Source organism: Eumetopias jubatus, unplaced genomic scaffold (genome assembly GCF_037043125.1).
Source record: "Eumetopias jubatus isolate StellerSeaLion01/CBP00866 unplaced genomic scaffold, mEumJub1_p1.0 scaffold_3, whole genome shotgun sequence".
In the NCBI taxonomy this organism is placed as follows: domain Eukaryota; kingdom Metazoa; phylum Chordata; class Mammalia; order Carnivora; family Otariidae; genus Eumetopias; species Eumetopias jubatus.
In genome coordinates, this window is record NW_028274809.1 from 10,429,326 (window position 1) to 10,450,958 (window position 21,633).

At 43.9% G+C, this 21,633-nt stretch overlaps 1 protein-coding gene and 1 pseudogene across 1 annotated transcript in view; both read left to right on the forward strand.

The window, feature by feature from the left end:
* Positions 1-21,633, forward strand: part of DNER (delta/notch like EGF repeat containing) — a 295,345-nt gene that overhangs the window by 148,322 nt on the left and 125,390 nt on the right. The window contains exon 5 of the mRNA XM_028105280.1: positions 12,043-12,188. Within this exon, the coding sequence (XP_027961081.1) occupies positions 12,043-12,188 (146 nt within the window). The remainder of the gene's footprint in view (positions 1-12,042; positions 12,189-21,633) is intronic.
* On the forward strand, positions 11,800-11,867 carry LOC114210931 (U4 spliceosomal RNA; annotated as a pseudogene).

Consider the following 21,633-nt stretch of genomic DNA (forward strand, 5'->3'; position numbering starts at 1 on the left):
TAGTTTTGAGAGAGAGAACTGACGGGGAACAGGGACAGTGTGTAATTCGTTCTCTGTTGGTAAGCTCCGGAGCAGGACTGGTGGCATTGTTTGTGGTCTGGAACAGGGCATGGTTTATCATGAGGCTTGCCACCTAGGTTGGCTTGGGGCTCTGGGTTCAGGGCAGCTCCTGGCTGAGGTTGAAACCGCTTTGCTTCGTGGCCCGAGCTGGTAGTGATCACTCTGTCCACCAAAGCTGGTAGCTAGAGCGGGAGGTCAGAGGGATTTCTTCCCGTCACCACCAGTTTTCTTTTCTGGGTTCCTTGTTTCTCTTTGCCACTCTGACCCTCTTGTATCCTCATATTTGCTGGTGCCACACTCAGGCCCCACACTTGTCTTCTCTCCCTCCCACCCTCCTTCCCTTTTCCCTCCCCCAAAATATTTACTGAGCATCTACTGAGTTGGGTGCCTGCTTGGCGCGGGCAATAAAACTGTGAACAAAATAAATAAAAATCCCTGCCCTCATGAACCGGATGTTTTAGTGAGGCAACCGGTAATAAATGATTCCACAAATAAATAGAAAATTACAAGTGTGATAAGCACACTGTGATAAGTCACTGTGCTGTGACTCTGGTTGATAATAAAAATCTGACATAACCTTGGGGGCAGTGGGGATCACTATCTTGAAGAAAGATAATTAGGCTAAAAGATTAACTAGGCAATGGGGAAACCCTTCTAGGCAAAAGGCTAGAACTGCATGTGCAAAGGCCCTGTGGCTGGAGACAATGCATAATGTCAGAAGAATGGCAACAGGGCCACAAGGCTGGAGCTCTGAGAACAAGGGTGAGAGAGATGGAGATGTGGTGGAGAGGTAGGCTGGATCAGACACACTAGGCTGTGGAGGCCACGTTAAGATCCACACAAGAAGGAACTGTTGAAGGGAAGGGATTGGTAAATGTATTCATTCTATGCATTTTCACTTGGCAGAAAAGAAGTCACCTCTAAGACAACATAGCCGGTAGTTGGACCCATAGGTGTCTTTGGCCACATCCCCAGACATTCTGATTTACTGGATCAGGCTGCAGCCAGCATAACTGTTTGTTTATAATAAACTCTGTAGGTGACTCTGATTGTAGGTGTTTGTGAGTCAGATAGGAGAGGGGCTGAGTGGTAGAGAACTTTCTGGAGCTCCCAAAAATGGAGCAGGTAGGCAAGGCTGCCTCTGAGCATCTCTAGGACTGAGGTCGAGGGTGTGACTGTTCCTGTGGTGACAAGACTAAGAGGAGCTAGGAATAGCCCAACCAGACAGGCTGAATCTGAGTCAACCTCTCCATCCCTCCCAATTGTTTTTCTTTCAACTCATGGCATACCATTGAGGCTTCACTACAGTACATTGGCTAGTTTTATTTTTAGTCCAATAATACATGCCCTGGAAGATAAAGTTGTTATGGATAATTCAAGAAGTGAGTGCGTCTCAAATCGGAACTCTCACCAAACACTCGTAAATCCAGGTAACTTCTTTCATATGACCTTGAAGGTAACAGACCATCTTCTTGGTGGCCACGTAAATGTGGGATTTTGAATCAAAGCAGAGCAAAGGAATGCAATAGGACAAAGGCAGTTGAAAGATCATGTTCACAATGCTTGCCACAGCTCAGAAGGTAAACATGTCAATCAACAGCTTTTTATGTTAGCTCGTCTGAAGGCCCGGTTCTCTGACTCCCTAGCGTTTATCAAGTCATCTGCAGCCCAATTAGCTATGCATTTATAATCTCCCATTACCCTCACATCAACAACAGAGAAGTGATTAATTATTTTGGCATTCATAGTAATGCCAATAATCAGAGTGCATTCATTGGGTATTAATGACTGGATGTGGTGGGTAATTGTATATGAGTTCTACGGTAATTTAGCAATTGATTTACTAGTATTTGATGAGTTGAAACTGTACTAATGGAAGATTAAGTGATACGATTCTAACTGATTGTGAAAAGGCGATCAAATAGACATTGAAAAAGATTAAATAAATGAAGAATTTCAATCGTATATTCTGTGTGAGCCAACAAAATTTCAAAGAAAAGTGCAAATTAATTTTCATGTTCTACCAATGGGTGTTCGGGAGCTGGAATTAAAAAATGTGTCCAATTAGGACGTGGTTTTCATATGCAATGAGTTTTTTTTTTCCCCTAAATGGAGATTACTTAATGGCAGAAATAGGCACATGGAGTGGTTTGACAGGCCTAGTTGTAAATTTTGCTTCAAAAAAAAGATTTTATAATTTGAATTTTTTTATACCATTTTATACCAGTAAGTGTTTCTTGTATTAATTGCTGGTTATGCTTAAAAAAAATGTATTTTAATCCTATGAAGTGTAACCATACCTCATTTATTCACATGTTTTTCTTTTACAATTTTAAATGTAGCCTAGAGCCTAGCTTTTTAAAGTAGAACCTAGACATGAATTATTCAAAAGGGTAGATAATAAAAGTCACATTACTATGACTTTTGTTTGGACACTATTTTTAAAATTCTAGCAATAATTTTTAAAAGTGGAAATAATTTTTTAAAATTCCACTTAAAAAGTTTGACATCACAGAAACTGAGTTAGGGGACTCTCTAAATGACCTACAAGCTTGCGTCCCAGCACTGCTGTTTTCTCGGGGCCATACTTTCCCAGAGCTATTTCCTCAGACCCACACAAGTCTAAGTTCCATTGAGGATCCCACTTTAAGTAGATGTTGGTTGTTGATGTTGCTGTGGATGATAGTGATGATGGTGGTCGTAGGTGGTGGTGGTGGTGGTGGTGATGGGGGTGGTGATGATGAGGATGGTGATAATGGTAGTGATGATGTTGATGATGATGGCGGTGATGATGATTGGGGTGGTGTTGATGATGATGGGGTGGTAGTGGTGGTGATGATAATGATGGTAGTTATCATGGGGGTGATGATGACGGGAGCAGTGGTGAGTGCTGGGATGATGATGGGAGTGATGATGATGGTGATGTGATGGTGATGATGATGATGATGGTGGTGATGAATGTGGTGGTGATGGTGATGGTGGTGATGATGATGATGGTGATGATGGTGGTGGTGATGGTGGTGGTGATGATGATGGTGGTGGTGATGGTGGTGGTGATGATGATGGTGATGTGATGGTGATGATGATGATGATGATGGTGGTGATGAATGTGGTGGTGATGGTGATGGTGGTGATGATGATGATGGTGATGATGGTGGTGGTGATGGTGGTGGTGATGATGATGATGATGGTGATGAATGTGGTGGTGATGGTGGTGATGATGATGATGGTGATGATGGTGGTGGTGATGGTGGTGGTGATGTGATGGTGATGATGATGATGATGGTGATGAATGTGGTGGTGATGGTGATGGTGGTGGTGATGATGATGGTGATGATGGTGGTGGTGATGGTGATGGTGGTGATGATGGTGGTGATGAATGTGGTGGTGATGGTGATGGTGGTGATGATGATGGTGATGATGGTGGTGGTGATGGTGATGGTGGTGGTGATGATGATGGTGATGATGATGCCTTACAGAGTCCTTACCACATGCTTGCACTGCACTAAGAGCTTTGCCCATATTAAGACCTTTAATCATAACCACCAGCCCAGGAAATAGGTAGTGTTATTATCTCTGTTTCAGAGAGAAAGAATCCAAGGCGTGAGTGGTATAAATAACTCTCCCAAATTCAGAGCTGGTGAGAACTCGAACATCTGGCGGTAGAGCCGTATAACCTCCCATTACCCTCATGTAGACACTTGGGCCTCGTTACTCATGTTAGTATAAATAGTAAAGCCACTAATTAGGAGGCACTCATTTGGAATTAATGAATAGATATTGTGGGCAGTTACTTCTGTAATGTGAAACTTACACTATCCACGGAATAAATAAAATGTTACAATTAAATTTAGATTATACCTACCTGTTAATGTGCACATTTAGTATATCCCTGTATAATAAAAGGAATGACATTAGGTGTTTTTCCTAGGTTTGTGCTCAGTTCTCTTCCACTCCTCCCCTGATAGGTGAGCCACTCTCATGGTCAACCCTGCTTTGTGAATGCTAAGGAAGATGAAGCAGACGAGGGGGTGACGGAATTAGTATTTTGTGAGACTGTGACACGAAGTAGTAGCTACATGGTGATTCCTTCTGAGTCGAGGGGCAGAGGTGGCTCAGGGGAAGGAGTTTGTATGATTCCTTTGCATACCCATATTGATTACAATACAGTATAATCTGTCTGTATAGAGAGACCTCAAATACATTGGCTTAAACAAGCCCCCAGTTCATCTCTCTCTCATGTTACAGTGTAGAGGTAGCTGGTCCAGGCCTGAGAGGACAATTCTACACCCTCACCACACAGATTCCCTCTCTGGATTCAGACTGGCTGCCCCCACTGTCATGGGGCGGGGGGTTGTGGAGGGGGGGAATGGGCAGGGCAGTACTCGCTCAGTCTTCGTGGATGTATGTCACAGAAGCGCCACAATTCCTGTCCCTCAGTCCCTGAGGAGAGGCAGGTTCTTGAACTGGGTGGCCCAGTTCCCTGCACAAACTCCTAATGCTATTGCTCAAAGGATGTGGGGAGAATACATATCACCAGGCAACTAGCTGTTACTACTGTGGCTCAAATACTTAAGTCTTAACTTCAGGCAAATAATTTAATATTAGTAGAGAAAGGAATGTGGTAGGGTGAACATCTTCTTGAAAAAACAAATTAAACAGAAATACAGCACTCTGGGCCAGTAACCTTTTACTGTGAGCATAGATATTTCTTTTGGAAAAACGTAGAACGTCAACCAAAGGAGTCTCCATCTAAAATTTTTGTTCATTTCATGAGCCTGTGTTTCCATATTGAATTTTCAGAGCCTTCTCTGCAGGATGAATAGACAAAAGGTGCCGTTGAGATGCTGATAAAGCTGGGGGGCAGTGGGGAAGGGCCTCTGTATCTGACAGTAAGATTTGCTGAGAATCAGTCATTCTATCTTCAGGTGATAGCAAGTTGATTGTATTTTTTTTTTTTTTTCAACAGCAGCTTCCCATTATCTCTGCAATTTCTTTTTTCTTTGGAGCAAATGATATTACTTAGTATATACTTTTCATCGTCATTCAGCCAGGGGTAATCCACCTGATGATTCAAATGAGTGGCAATGGTAGAAGTATCTGGTCTGTAGCTGTTATGTGCCATTGTGTCTCCTAATTCGGAAAGCATTTTGGGCCCTACCTTACTCAGGAACCCACAGAAAATGAGGTAATATGTATGAGTGAATTTTCCAAAGAGCAATGTACCGCTTTAAGTATCAAAACTTAAAAGTAAGCAGGCAAACAAACAACTGCAGAACCCAGCCTTTATGTGGAAATCTAAAGAAAGCTTTGTTTAGAAAAGAGAGATAGACCTCGCGTGAGGTGCTGGGATGGTCAGTGTGGCCGGGCACTACATGGGTGTAGTGACAACTTTTTTAGTCCGTAGTCCACTTTCCCCCTTACCTCCTGGTCTGCTGGCATTCTTCACACATGCAAAATAGCAAAGAGTAAGCCTTGCTTTAGGATCATACGGCCCTGGACTTGGTCATATTTGCTCCCTGCAATTGTCAAAGATGATTTACTTCTCAGGTTTTGTTTCTCAACCCACAGGTATGGGGTCGCAAATCCCTGCGAGTCCTGACCAGCTGCTTAAGCTTTGTGCTAACCTCCATCCTCCCTTCTTAAAAAAGTTGGTGCAGATACACCGTTTTGTCCCTGCTTTTGTGGAACGAAATGTGGGAATTGGGGTGTTTGCCTTCCCAATGATTATGTTAATGCAGAAACCTTGGGTCTCCAGCTGGAGCTGGAATCTGCAATATTTCAAGCTTTTCATGCCTGTCTGCTGCCAACCATGGAACTTCTTGGACCGTGAACAGTTTTTATAGGTTACAGGTTTGTGCCAAATGACTCGCCAAGTCTTAATAGGAAAAGTCGGCAGTCTGTTTCCAACACCTACTGCTCAAGTATTTATGGCCAGAATTTTTGTTTTGCATGTATGCTTTCCTTTAACAGGAAAGAAAATGGTCTTTAGTCAAACCACTGAAGTGAGAAGTGCAAATCTCATTTGCCATTAATCCCAATGAGGTATTAACTACAAAGTCCATTTAAGACTCTTTAGCGTTAATATTAAAGAAGACGAGTGGTAAAATAAACAGTTAATGGCCTGGAGCCAGCCATTTTGCATTCTCCGACTGACACTTGACCACTCCACCCCAGAGATAATGACCGGACCCCCTTTCAGTTGCTCTCAACTTCTGATTGGCACCAGGGGAGATGAGTTTGGCAAAGTCACTGTTTTAAAAGGACTGTAATGATGGCAGAACATTTTATTACTGTGTTTATGAGCACAGTGTGGGGTTGTGGGCAGGGCAGAGCATTTGTATGTTTTTGTGTAGAGTTAGGGGAGGAGAAATGCAGAGGGGGGAAGGAAACCCACCTTTTATTTGTCACCCTAACTAGTTACTTGAGGGGGTTAACAGATCTCTGGATAATCTTTGGAGAAAGTTTTCCTTCTTTATCGTTTTAAAACTCATTAGGGAAGTCATCGGTTGTGTAGCAAGTAGAAGGGGCTCTCCAAGGTAAGCAGTATGTTTGCCCTCCTTCCCTTCCTCTTCTCTTTCTTTCCCAGCATCTGAATATTGAATCGAACTATGTAGCATCCTTGAGACTTTTTTTTCTTTTTTTTTTTTGGTCAGGGACCACAGTTTCCCCTCTCAGTGCTGAAGTGGTCAGAGCTCGGCCGTCATGTAGTTCTGGATCTCCTTCATGCGGCAGAAATCTTGTCTTTTCTTATCAACCCCACCATGGAAAAATCATGTAGCTATTTGTTTTAGTTAACGATCCTAGTATGATTCTGTTGTGGTCTGATGTCAATATACAATTAAGTTTATATCGTGAATATTGGCCTGTATAGCTTGATTTGGCCCTGTTCTCTCTCCGATCTCTAGGTGCCCTTCCCTGCCCCGGAAGTGCAACACCATCCGTATTCAGATGAGGCCCACATTTAAGTATTCAGCCTATGTCCAAACACCAGCTTTTGACTGCTCTGTTTGGAAAGGGGGTCTCATCAGAATCTCAAATTTAGTCTGTTCACAACAGAAATTTTGATTCACTTGCCCAGCACCCCCCCACCTCAGAGTTGCTTACACTATGTATGATTTTTTCTTTTCCCTCATGTCGCACATCCAGTGTATATGAAGTCTTGTTGGTTCTTCCTCCAAAATGTAATCTTTGAGAACGTATAAATCATATGTTTTTCCCCTGCTTAAATCTCTTCAATGGATTCCCATTTCATTAAGGTTCACAAGACGTCCTCTGATCTTGCCCTTACTGCCTCTCTATCCTCATCAAGGTGCTGGTCATGGACACACTGACCTCCTCATCCATGGGACACATGACCTCCTCCTTCATGTGACATATGACCTCCTCATCCATGTGACTTGGTGACCTCCTCACCCATGGGACACATCCTCCTCATCCATGGGACACATGACCTCCTCCTTCATGTGACATATGACCTCCTCAGCTCTCTTTGCTGGCTCTTTCTCAGCCTTTGGAGCCCACCCTAAAAGCAGCCTCTTACTTAGAGCTGGATAAGCAACTGCTGAATATTGAACGAATGAGCTCAGCTTCCCTCTGTCCCCATGCTGCTGTCCGTCTCACCCACGCTACCGTGCCAGTTTACTCACTGGAGCGCACGATCTGTCCATGTAAAGTGACTCAATATTTTTGCCTCATAGTCAGAATCATAGACTTGGACTGTACACAATGATGATTTAAATATATGTTTATTCATGAACATTTTCAAAGAACTCTAGTCTTACATTTGTTGTGGTTGGAATGAAGAATATATTTTCTCATGAGAGTGAGCGGGTGAGAAAATGTGACCAGAGGTGGGAGAGCCCCTGAAACTGGATGGAGAGCCTTCGTCTTCTTTCTCCGTTTCTGCTTTCTTTGTACTCCTGTGTTAGTGTCTCCTTTCCTGGGATCTCATCCATTTTCTGTCTCACGCTTTGTTGTTCCTATTCAGTCTTCCTTCCTGCTTCCCTCCTTCCTACTTTCTTTCTAAATCTCCTCCCTCCTTGACTCCTTCCCCTCCTTCTCCCTTCTTTATAAATCTCATCTTGCTCTTTCCCTTGCTTGCTGTTAATTTAAACCAGGCTTTACCTGCAGTGCCGCCATGGCCTGCTGTGTGGGAGCAGTTCTGTAGTTTTTGGAAGGACCGTAGAAGATGCCCGTGTCGACAAAAGCCCATTCTGAGGCAGCTCTGGAAATAGAACTGGAGTGTCCTCCTCATTCCTACTTTGTCAGTTTTTGTCTCCAGTTGATTAGTTGGTCTCTGGATCTTAGAATTCTGAATATGAGGACAAACTTTTCTATCTAGGTCTGTATCAAAAATTATGCTATGTATATTGATTTCATGTTATTAAGGAAGAGAAAAAGTAGTGACCATTTGCTCTGGATTTCTTGTAAGTGTGTTAGAAGTGTCCATCAGTTTGAGTGCTGTGTCAAAGAAACCACGCTGGCTTTTCAACAACTCTCAAATGATCACTTATAAAGCCACAAAGAAATTCTTTTTTTTAAAAAAAAAAATGAGTTCTATTTCATTTCAGCTTCTTCCTGCTGCCCCTTTGTAAAGGGTGCAGTTCCTGCTCTTGGCATGTGGGATTTCCTGAGGGCTACTTTGCTCTAACCCAGCTGCAGTTTGATGAAAGTTAAATTGGACAGTATTACTTTTCATTATGAGCAGCTCCAAGCATTTTCCCTGAGACATGATCAAAGGGAGGTGCCAACAACTTACTGAAATTACACTCTTACCTGGAAGGAGCCGCCAGGCAACGTTCTCATCGTGTGAGCAGTATATTGCTGAAAATAACATGCATATCCTTTTGCCTTACTTTGGGGGATTCGTTGACATAATTAGGAATTACATAATAATATGTGACACACTGTTGCAAAGATTTCTTTAATAGTTTACTAAAGCCTTTTAGGGCCAAAATACTCATAGTCTTATGGGGCAAATAAAGCTAGTATAGAAACCTTTATCAGAGTTGTCTCCAAGAACTTTAGAGACTTACGATGAGCTAGAGAGTATAAAGATTGTCTAAATAACGCAGAGTCACCTAGACGTTCAAAAATAGATGTGTAAAATGTGCTTTCAGAGGCTCAAATGCATGCCTCTAGTTCCAGGTGATATAATATTACTTATGTTCCTTGATTAGTTTTTCTACCAGGCCAGTGGTTCTTAACTGGAAACAATGTCCGAATTGCTTAGGGAGTCTTTTAAAAACATGCCTGCCAAAGGCCCATCCCAAACTATTGATTCCAAAGCACTTGTGTTGGAGCCTGGCAGTATGTACTTGGAAAAAGCCCCTGGGAAATTAGGAAGTTTCTGGTTTCAAAACTGGCTAAGGATCACTGCTCTTGACTCACTTCGGTGTGGTAGAAACAAAGAGTGTGCCATCTTTGTAATCTGGGAAGCTAAGTGAGTGCCTGGTTTATAGATGTGAGATCAGTAAATGTTCATTGAGGAAATGGAAGCAAATTATCTAGAAAACTATACCATACATATTTTTAACTACCCATTCATTTGAATTACTACTGGCTAAGTAAATTTAATAGTTGAATAGAATTTTTAAAATAACCTTCAGAGGGAGGCCTCTTCTATGGAATTACATAGCATTTTGTGATCTAAATGCTTAGTAAGTAGGCAGGTGATATAGTTTTTAACAATAATTTAATATGAAACTGGAGAACAAAGCAAAGACATAAAAAGACACCTTTATAAATTCTGATACCTGATTTTACCTCCATTATTTTACGTGTAAAAATATCTTTTAGAATAAGAAATCTGGTAGCATCCCACCATTGTTCCAGGCTCCATTTTTCTATCATGGTTAATAATAAATTGATAAGCAACTATTTTTTAGTAAACTGGAATTTATGCATTCGAGTGATTGCTCTTTTTTTAAAGTCGACATGTTGGATGATAGGACATTTTGGAAAGTCCTCCCGGGGAATTATCTTTGCTGCTTTGGCCATATATGTACGCTTCTCTTGCCTTCCTACCAACCACTTCTCGAAGACTTGTCCCTTGCCATTAAGGAAGCTTCAGTAAAGGTGGGAAGATAAGAAAGCATCTGAGACAGAGAATAACCAGGGACCTGTACACGAGAGTGTGTACTCAGGCACAGGTGGACATGGCAGAGCTTGGAGTGGGGGTGGAATGTTGAGGAAAAGCTCAGGAGTAAGGTGAGGTCTGAGCTATAATGTTGGGAGAGGAGAGGTATTCTAGGCAACCGTTTACAGAGTTGGGGTGAGCCAGGCATGAGTGAAGGCGGCTGGGAGGTGGCGGTGAGGTGTCTCCAGAGTGCGGAGCCATGACAGAGGAAGTATAAAGCTCTAAAGAGGAAGTGCCTTCGCTGGAGCCATGCTTTCCTTCTGTCCCAAAGCCAATGAATGATCAAGTTTTCAGTAGGAAATCTTAGGAAGAAAGCAATTGGCTCTCTGTGGGTGTAAAGTACCACTGCTTGTGAGACCTCCAGTACCTGTCTTCACTGAGGCACCAAGAGACATTTGTCTCCTGATTACAAACTGAAGTTGAAGGGTGTCTCCTCTGCGCTGTGACTTGCTTTAACATCCATCATAACTTTAAAACTTGTGGATTGAATTAAATCTTATGTTGCTGTTTCGAATCTGTCATCTGCCTATTAAAAACAACCCTGGCATTAATGTAATACTTGACACTTTGCAGATTCCTGATCTCTGGGTGCTCCTCAGGCCATGAGGAGGAGGGTGAACATTTTGTCCCATTATTTGAAACAGTCTCACTTTATGCCTGTGTCCACTTGCAATCATAAAAGCCCTCCCATTTTGATTGGAAAAGAGTCCTAGTTTGGGGGATAAATTCTATGGTCACCCTATTTTGCGATTATTTTCTTTCCTTCCCTAACACAAGAGAAAATTGGGGCTCAGAGAGGCATGGATGTCTAGAATCACTTTCCCCACCTTGTCTTAAGCACCTTTTATGGGGCATGCAGGAGTCTGTCTCCTGGATAATAGATATGTTAATTATAGGTTGTTCATTTAGAAATGAAAAAATATACATAAATAAATGAATATTCTTGTTAGAAAAAAGAGACACCCTCTTAGTGAAATAATTATATTATTGATGCAAGGTACGGTATTATTTCTTCATTTCAGTTGGAGGCTATGTTTTGTTCCACATTTATTGTTACCTCCTACGTACAAGTAGCTGCCCTAGGTGCAGGATCATTTGGTGATAAGTATGACACCTCGGTGATAGTTCAGTCAATCTTCAACTATGATTGGCCCTGTTTTATTAGATGGTTAAATGGTGTAACTTAATTGATACCGTGCAGTCAGAGTGATGGTGAAGTATGCTATTTATCAGTAAGCCCATCACTGAATGTGTTCCTGCCCTGCTTACCCACCTGTCAGGACACTGAGAGCCACTCAGGCAGGCTGGTATGGGGGTGGCCTCCGGAGATATTTAGTGCTTGTCACTATCCAAAGCAGCCAGGGGGAGGAAGAGTCAGGAGGGGTGAGCAGGTGGCCCCCTGGGAGAAGATGGGCTCAAAACCAGTAAATTCTAGGACGCTAACGCGGGGATGGAATTGAGAGACAAAATGGCCGCCAGAAGACACGGGCAGGAACAGAACAGCAGCATCTAACGCGATGGCCGAGGGCCTGGTCTTCTCTTCCTTGGGCCTTCGATATTTCTCATGATGCTTGGCCTTTCTTGAAAGGCCAGAGGTCAGCTTTGCGCAGTGGCAGTATCGTAGCCAATGAGGTTTATCCGAGGCGCGATTATTGCTAATTGAAAGGCCAGAGGTCTCAATGGCCGCTAGTCACATGCTTTATTTCTTTGCCTAATATTACATTTTGTTTTGTTCATCAGACTTGAATGCTGCAGAAAATAAACTCATAGGCTTGTAGAAAGAATGTTGGTAAAGTTTTACTTTATATTTCCTATTGTCTCCCCCCGCCCTTTTTTTTTAGGTTTTGTGAATGATTCTGTTACTAAATCTATTGTGGCTTTGCGCCTAACTCTGGTGGTGAAGGTCAGCACCTGTGTGCCGGGGGAGAGCCATGCAAACGACATGGAGTGTTCTGGAAAAGGAAAATGTGCCACAAAGCCATCAGAGGTAAGGGGACACCTGGGAGCTTTTAAAAGCTATATTTACGTAAATATGTATCTCTATCTGTATGTCAATACCTATCTATATCTATGCCTATCAAGAAAGAAAGGGGATAGAACACGTGCATTTGCTGAAAAAGCCCTTCAAATTTCTGGTTGCAGTTATACATCAGTGTGCAGCATATGGACACCCAATTTCTGTCTAACTTGTAAAGTAATGATAATAAGTCTGTGCAGTGCGAGATTTTGCTTTGGTGTAAAGTAGAGCTGCTTTGAGAGAAAATAGTCATTCTGTCTGGTGGTGGCGGAATCAAGATCAATGTCCGACAGAAAAGGTAAGCGGAGGCCTTCATTTCCCCGTCATTACATCATCCTGTCCTCAGACTTTGCGTTTCCCTTGTGCTGATAACAGAGTTAGAGAAGCAAGAGGGAAGCATGAGAAGGAATGGAGAAGAGGCTGGGTCGAGAAGGCTGACATTATTTTTGACCTCTGCGGACCAGCGTCATCAATGCTATGGCGGGCCCGGGTCCTGTGCCCCTTCTTTTTTAGGGCTCAGGTCACATGAGCCTGGGGCAGGGGCAGGGACAGGGTAAGCTCCTCCTCCTTGTTCTCTGCTGAGTGACAGAAGTCTGAGAGGCAGACCAGTACGGGACTCGGGCCACTGAGACCCACTCCCCCCGGTAGAGGGCTCCATTAAAACAGCTTTTGCAGGTGGACTTGGGCTCCACCCAGCATCCCAGGAGAGGGAGACTCACCCCTTACGAGGGGGCCTGTTCCGTTAGGGCACAGGCCTCCTGGACCCTCTCCCTGTTCTGCACATTTGTCCACTGGCGTTTGTGCAAAGCGAAGTGGGTCCCCCAAGTCCCAAAAGAGCATAGTTTGTTTCAGAAAAATTTTTTAAAAAATTTTATTTATTTATTTGAGAGAGAGAGAGACAGCACACAGGAGCAGGGACAGAGAGAGAGGGAGAAGCAAACTCCCCTGCTGAGCAGGAAGCCCGACATAGGGCTCGGTCCCAGGACCCTGGGATCATGACGTGAGCCAAAGGCAGATGCTTAACTGACTGAGCCACCCAGGCGCCCCAGTTTTAGACCAATCTTAAGGGTAGCGCAGGTGAACTTTCGTTGGTGAAGCTTCCTTATGGTAATGTCGGTGCCTCCGGTTATAGTGGTGTGAACTTGGTGCAGTGGGGAGGGGGACAACGGTCGGGGAGGTGTTGGAAGATGCTTTCAAGCATTGCTCGGGTCATCTTGGAAAGCCCATGATTTTGATGTGTTAAGTGTACAATTTGCGGTGGGGTAAATATACCATTTTCTGGTGAGATATCCTCTGCAGGGGGCAAAATGCCCAAAGAGAGTCGTGGAACAAGAATTTCTGCTAAATCTTTGAAAAGGAACATGAATGTAAACCAAAGCCAGAATGAAACCCCCAGGGCAGGGGATGGTGCCTGGATTAAGCCAGAGGCAGAGCCTGGGACTTCTTTTACAAAGCCAAGCCTGTCCTGTGAATATGGTTTTCTTCCAGCTTGGCCAGCTTGGACAATTTTCTCTCTTTCCTGAGGGAAAGCTTCATTTATCAATTTACTTTATGGGGGGAAAAAGAAGTAAAGAGTATTGAGTGTTCTGCTGTGACAGTCAAGGCTGAGGAGGGTATAGAACCTGAGAGAAGATGTGGAAGCCGTGGGGGAGTTCATTTGATAAGGATGTTCCCAGAGAGTGGAAGCAAGCAAGCCCGAGGAAAGACAACCATCCCAGCTGGAAGAGCATCAGACCTTCCAAGTGTGAAGAGGAGACACACTGGTGTTCCCCAAATTCATCCTTATTATTCCCAGTGAACACTTCTGGGGCTTGATTAGCCCTGAGAAAGACAAAAGAGTGGTGGAAGAGAAATTGCTGAAACGAGGAAGGGAGGGCTGTTCTTGGAATTTGGGACTGACACTGTGGTTGTTTCCTTGTGTGCTTTCTCTTACAATGGATGACCCATCTGGGGAAACTTTTTAGCCATACAGCAGTCACCATGATTTGTTTTTTGTTTGTTTGTTTGTTTGTTTTTAAAGTTTTATTTATTTATTTGACAGAGAGAGACACAGCAAGAGAGGGAACACAAGCAGGGGGAGTGGGAGAGGGAGAAGCAGGCTTCCCGCTGAGCAGGGAGCCCGATGCGGGGCTCGATCCCAGGACCCCGGGACCATGACCCGAGCCGAAGGCAGACGCCTAACAACTGAGCCATCCAGGCGCCCCTTTGTTTGTTTTTTTGAGACAGAGAGAGGGAGAGAATGCACGCACACGTGGTGGGGAGGGGCAGAGGGAGAGGAAGAGAGAGAATCTTAAGTGGGCTCTAGGCTGTGAATGGGAGGACTGACTGGTTTCCAGATGGTTCTCTCCAACATAGGGCTTGACCTCACAACCCTGAGATCATGACCTGAGCCAAAACCAAGAGTTGGGACGCTCAACCAACTGAGCCACCCAGGCACCCCCACCATGTTTTCTTAAAACATGCACGTCGCTGGCTTACACCCCTCCTTTGCATGGGTGTCATCTGCATGGCAACTCTTGCTAAGAGGCTCTGCCTGGTGGTATAGAATTAACTCACTGAAAAGGCAGTTGAAGCATTTAGCACCTGGCAGGTAACTTGGCAAACCTTGCCAAAGTGCTTTGTTTTTCGTGCAAAAAAGGACTCAAAAGCCTTCCTGAAGAATCCATGCTAAATTTAGCAGGTCATTTTGGAGGAGGTACAGCTTCATTGTGGGTACCAGCTCTTTTGAAGAGCTCTGAGTGCCCCACCACCCCCTTTGCCCCCGACCCCCCAGGTGTGCAAAGCCTCTGTTGTTGCTTCTCTCAAAGCCTGCATTTACCTTTAGTGAACTGAAGGAAATTGTGGCCAGTCGTCTTAACCTGAGCCACTCTAATTACCCCCAGTGATGCTAAGCAAAAGACTAGGCTGGAATTACCATGTCCATTTATAGACCCGCAACATTGTTATCTTGGAGAGAACCATCTGGAAGCCAGTCCTCCCATTCACAAAAACATGGCAGGAGTTGCACTACCTGTGGCAGGATTAGGAATGAAAAGTTGGCTCATCTTTTTGAGTCTACGTGACTTCCCGGGGCTTTTTGTGATTGTTGTCATGGTTGTCGTGGTGACTTGAAAATAGTTTGCTGGCCATAGAAGACTGTTGCTATCAGGTTCCTTCTTTGTACGGTTTCCTAAACTTAGAAGTTATGTAGTCCAGTCTTCCACCCAATGCAAGAATCCACTCCGTAGTACAAAACAAAAAGAACTCTCTTGGTGGTTTAATGTGATTGTTTCTAATCACTTTTACATCTTTTTATTAGATCATCTGTCAAAATAAGAGCAATTCTTGATTCCCATACTACTCTCATGTGGTAATGGAGCTTTTTTCTGGCAGATGTACTTTGGCCAGAGGCGATTTCACAATTCCCGACTGATGGGTGGTCTGCAGTAAAGCTCTAGCTCGCCACCCTTAGATAGCACTCCACCCTCAGAAAGGCTTTTTTTTTTTTTTTTTTAAGATTTCTTTATTTATTTTAGAGAGAACAAGAGACAGAACATGTGCAAGTGGGGGAGGGCAGAAGGAGACAGAGAGAGAGAGGGAGAGAAGCAGACTCCCTACTGAGCGTGGAGTTTGATGTGGGGCTCGATCCCATGACCCTGAGATCTTGACCTGAGCTAAAATCAAGAGTTGGAGGCTAAACCTCCTGAGCCATCCAGTCTTTTTATATGTTTACTGTAACACGGTAAGGAGCTCTCTGTTTTTGAAAACTGCTTTTGTTACAAGGGTTGATTCTGATCTTTTCTTCTTATAAAAAAAATTGACTGTGGTCACTACTTCTCTTTGAACTCTGTCACCAGGTTTGGCTGCTGTCTATTTGGTAATTCCCTAAATATATTAAAGGTTAAGTGTCAGGGCTCTTCACTGGCATGGGCCTTAAGCCTTTTTAGATCCACTTGGGTTCCATGGACCCCATCTCTCAAGTGCAAGGGTTGTGTATTAGGATTCTCAGAGGAACAGAATATATATATATATATCTCCTATCCTATCTTCTATATATGAATTAAGGAGATTTATTTTAAGGAATCAGCTCACTGTAACTCTACTCATTGTGGAGTCTTGGTGAATCCAAAATCTGACTGGGAGGACAGTGAGTTGGAGACTCAGGAAGGAGATGCAGCTCTGGTGCAAAGGGGTCTGCTGGTGAACCAGGAAGAGCTGATGTTGGCAATGAAGTCTGCAGGCCGTCTGCTGCAGAGTTCTCTCTTGCTCAGGGGAGGTCAGCTTCTCGTTCTAGTCAGGCCTTCAACTGATTGGATGAGGCCCACCCTCTCTAGGGGGGTAAACTGCTTCCCTCAAAGTCCACCGATTTAAATGTAAGTCTCATCCAAAAACACCCTCAGAGAAACATCCAGAATGTTGTTTGACCAAGTATCTAGGCACCATGGCTCAGCCAAGTTGACACATAAAATTAATCATCACAAGATTCTATTTTTTCACTGTTGCCTCCTTTCTGCCCAATTGCGTTCCTTGCCCACAAAATTAAAGGAATAGTTTTAAAGTTTTAGTTTGCCTAAGATTTGCTTGAGGCACTGACAAAAAGGTCATATTCCAAGCCCCTCACTCAGATTATGATGCCTTTCATTGGCCAGCCAGGTGATTTGGTGAAACTAGATTATGGAATATCATTCTGAAAGTAGAGTCTCAGGAGCAGAGCTTACCATCTCCCTACTTTTGCTGATTCCCTAAAGCAAATATGCAACATCTTTTTATTCAAGGATTTCATTGTTCATAATGCTAAGGTCATGTGGAATTAATAAAGAGAAATGCTGATAGGTGATATAATGGTTCAATACTTATCTCAAAGCTTTCCTATGTGTTGGCCCTGGTCTGTATTGATAAGTAAGTGGGGTCAGGTCTCCATTCTTAGGAGGTTCCTTAGGATTCTCTCTACCTCTTGCATTGGGAATCTATCATCCTGAAGCTGTTTGAATTGGATACTGGAGCTACCTACTCAGACTTTTGAGAGAGAAATGATTTGGCATCATGTCTGAGAGCCATTCCCAAGCCCTTCTGGAGGCTGTGTCTTAATTCTGTCTCCAGATGTGGGCCTGTCCATGAGAAAAGCACTAGCATGTTGGGCTCCTGAAAGTTCCCGACCTTCTGTTACCTCCCTCCCTACTCTTGGAAGTCGAAGGCTCAAGCTCCAGGAAGTCCTAGTGTTTTCACAGCTGAGTTCTTCTGGTTAGGGTTGGTTTATTGGAAATAAGTCACTGACCTTAACCGGCTGCTTTGTCCCTGGCTTGATGACATCCTCTGTCCTTGTTCTAGAGCCCATGTGGCCTGGGTAGGAGACACGGTTCTTTCAGGAGTCTGTCTGCCTTATATATATATATATATTTTTTTTTTTTCATATTTCCAAGGATGTGTCTCTTTATTAGGGCTCCCAACAAGTTCCCATTTCTGAAGTTTGCTTATTTCAGATCTCATTCCCAGGGCAAAGTGAGTAGCCTGCCCTGAGCTGCGTGCATGAACATCCTTTCCAGCTTGAACCTCAGCTCCCCTTACTATCTGTGCATCCCCCTGCTTCCTCCTTCAGCTCCCTGTGGTTTTGCTCATGCTGTTCCCTCCATCTGGCATGCTTAGCTGCTGCACCACCCCTACTCCAGCCCTCGGCCTCCTGCCCACTCACCTTCCTAACGATATTTCAGGCTCAGCCCCAAACCTTCTTCCTTCTGAAAGCTGTCCCTACCCCCTGCAGCAAGCTCCCTCTCTCAAGCTTGGCAACATTTTAGTTTTCTTCCCCCCCCTTTTTTTTTTAAAGATTTGATTTATTTATTTGACAGAGAGAGACACAGTGAGAGAGGGAACACAATCAGGGGGAGTGGGAGAGGGAGAAGCGGCCCCCCGTGGAGCAGGAAGCCTGATGTGGGACTCAATCCCAGGACCCTGGGGTCATGACCTGAGCCGAAGGCAGACACCCAACGACTGAGCCACCCACGCACCCCAACATTTTAGTTTTCTAATGAGACACATGACTTTTGATTTATACTTATATTTCTTTATGTGGGTTATTATTTGCATGCACTTCCCTGCCCAGTTATTACCTGTCCTGTGCCTGGTCCTGCGCCAGGTGCTGGTGAGTACACATTCAGTCAGCTAAGACTTGGCCTCTGAGGAGGAGTTGGATGGTTGTGGGGTGGGGTGCTGGATGAATCGTGGATCAGAGCACAGGGCCATGTGTGCCATGGGAGGGATCTGCAGGTGCCTTTTGGAGGCTCAGAGAAATACCTGGCTCAGAGATGGGATCACAGGGAGCTCCCCCGTGGAGTCTCAGATGGTGAGTTCCTTGCTGTTAGAGCCTGTTTGGTTCCTTCTGTATCCATTGTAACAACTTAGCAGGGGGCTTTCTGCACAAGACATGCTCAAAAACTGCCTATGAACCAAATGAACAAAATAAATAAAAGAACAAGAGTATGATGGAAAATCAAATCTCTGAGTTTCAAGTTAGATGTTATAATTTGAGTTATATGTTTGGTTACGGGAGCACGGGAAGGACATGGTGAATTTGGTTTCATAAACTAGTAAGTTCGAAAACAGTCTCTGATCTAAAGACGTCCCACAGACGGTGTGACCCAGAATGTTATAGTAACCCCTTAGGGATATTTTGAGCAATTTTGCCAATCCTTTTCCTCTCATTTCAAAAAGAAATAGGTCAGAATAATTTGAACCAATGGGCTCTTTGATGCCATCCTCCTGTTGGTTGGAAACTGTGAGCGAACTCCTCTTTAGGTTAGGAAGTAGCACCGTGCCAGAGGGCAGGAGTAGATGTCATATTCCTTCATTCATCACTTCTCCAAGAGCTCATTTTCCCACCATCATCGGTGTAAGTGCAAAGGCCCTAGTGAGGCTTTGCAAAAAGCCTGGGGCCTGGTAGGGTTCTGAGAAAGAAATGGGGCAGGGGATCGGGTAGACCAGGAAGCCCATCAAAGAATCAGAAGCGTTCACTGTATCCTCCTCGGCATCAAAATAGCAGTTGGCATGCAAGATGTAGAGCTGCTTTCTGCTAGTTCTGTTCAGTGTGTGGCAGGGTTAGGTCCCCACGGGCTGCCTGCACTGTGGAGGCGCCTCTCCTGTAAGTAGGGGACAAAACACAGCAGGAGAGGGTAGAGAGGAGCAGTGGATGGAAACTACTTGGTGAAGAAGTGGTTAGTGGCGTTACAGAGAAAAGAGACAACTTTATTCTAAGAAATTGTTCTAAGGAGGCGGGGCTTTTTCTTGACTGAATAAAGGGCTTCTTGACAATGCTCATTAAACATTTTTGAGCTGGAGGATAGATGCTTTGGACTTAATGTCACAATGAAGGTGCCTGAGATACCTTTATTTGCTAACAAGGGATGGATGGTCTGTCCTGCAGATTTTCCTTGCAGAAACTGCACTGTGGACCTCTGAGAGAGAAAGTACTTTTATGGATAATAAAAATAGGATAATAATTATTAGAAACACATTAAGCACAGAGATCATAAAAGTGAGTGCATCCCAGTTGTTACGTTTTCAGTGGTCAAGGATAAGCCTGTCGAGAATTTCATTGACTCATGTCTGAATTATAATTCTTGGTACTAATGTAATTAAAAAGCTAGTACTGCCTTTCATGATATGAAACAGAGGATGATCCTATATTGCTTACACAAAAATGGGACAGTGTATTTGAGTCTACTTTAAATGATTTAAAGAAATAATTGTAAATTATGTCCCAAAGGATAGATGTTTCGTCATGGTTCTCTTTGGTGTTAGCATTTTCTAGAAGGTTGAAATGTATGTCCTCCTGGTAGCAGACAGTTGTAGAGGCCTTGTTGTTGGCATCCCAAATATATTAGGGTGAGGATTATATCACTGGTGATATGTCTAGGGTCAAAGAATTGAGAATGGAGGTGATTTTTTTTTTAAAGATTTTATTTATTTGAGAGAGAGAGAGAGAGCATGTACGAGCAGGAGGGGAAGAGCAGAGGGAGAGGGAGAAGCAGACTCCCCACTGAGCAGGGAGCCTGATGAAGGACTTGATCCCAGGACCCTGGGATCATGACCTAAGCTGAAGGCATACACATACAGGGGACTAAGCTCTTGGGGACTCTCTTCTTCTAGATCCAACTTTGAGAAAATCAGAATACAGGTGAACCCAGGAAAGCAAGGAAAGAGAAAACCCCTATAGGTGTGGCCTGCAACCCTTTACATATAGCCTGGGCACTGTTCTTTGTTTTAGATTACTTCCCCCCCCACCCCAGTTTTACTGAGATACACTTGACATATAACATTGCATTAGTTTTAGGAGTACAATGTAATGATTTGATACAGGTGTATGTTGTGAAATAATCACCCTGGTAAGTTTAGTTACCATCCATCACCTCACTTAGTTACAAATTTTTTTTCTCCTGATGAGAACTTTTAAGATCTACTTTTAATATACGATACTGTATTAACTATAGTCATCATGCAGTAATTAGATCCACAGGAATTATAAACTTCTGATTGTACGATTATATGATAAATAAGCTCCCGGAACAGGTGTTTTTCTCAGCCCCCGAGTTTTGCACTCTGTGGGTTACGACTCTTGGTCTTTACCAAGAGCAGAGATACTAATTTCCTAACTCCGTATTGGAGACAGATAACTAGCATTCTTAGATTTTAGTTGATAATTTGTAGAACACAAAAAGAAGGCTCTGGCTAGATTTTTATGCCCGCGAGAAGAAAATCCTCACTCTGGAACTTGGTGAGCGTGCTTTCCTCTCCCTAAAACCTCTCATCCTTGTGCCCTACTTTACACCCCATAAGTCAGCGAGCTGAGGGTGAGCCTCCAGGAACGAGGCTGCTAACCGGCTGTTCCTGGGGAGGGCATCCTGTGGGGTGGCACATTGTCACTCTTCTTTAGGGGTCTGAAACTGTTTGCTGCGCTTGCTCACAACAAAAGGAGTTTCTTCCACTCTTCATCTTGGATATTCATTTATTTTTTCACGTTTTTTTCCCTCATCTGTCAGGAGCACCTCTGTGTGTCAGGCACAGGGCTTCACTCTGACAAAACAAGGATGAAGGGCAGCGCCAGGGTCCCCGCTTTCCTGGTATTGCAAGTCAGAAACTGGCATTGGAAATCACTAAATGTGCGCCTTGCCTGATGCCCACATCTTCCCAGACACCCCAACTACCTCGCCCTCCTCAGCCTCTAATTAAATATTTAGCCAGTGCCCATTTGAGGCAGGTTGCTACTTCTTTCAGATTTTGAGTGGGAAATAAACCCCTTTGATTGTTTTCCCACCATGGTTTTCTGTTCTGAGCAGCTGCTCCGAAGACAGCGTTGGTATAAATGGACTCATCTTCTGCCCTGAAGTCTGAGGAGATTAAAGCTTTAGTTTGATGATGAAATTTGCCCTGTTCCTTCTGTGACATC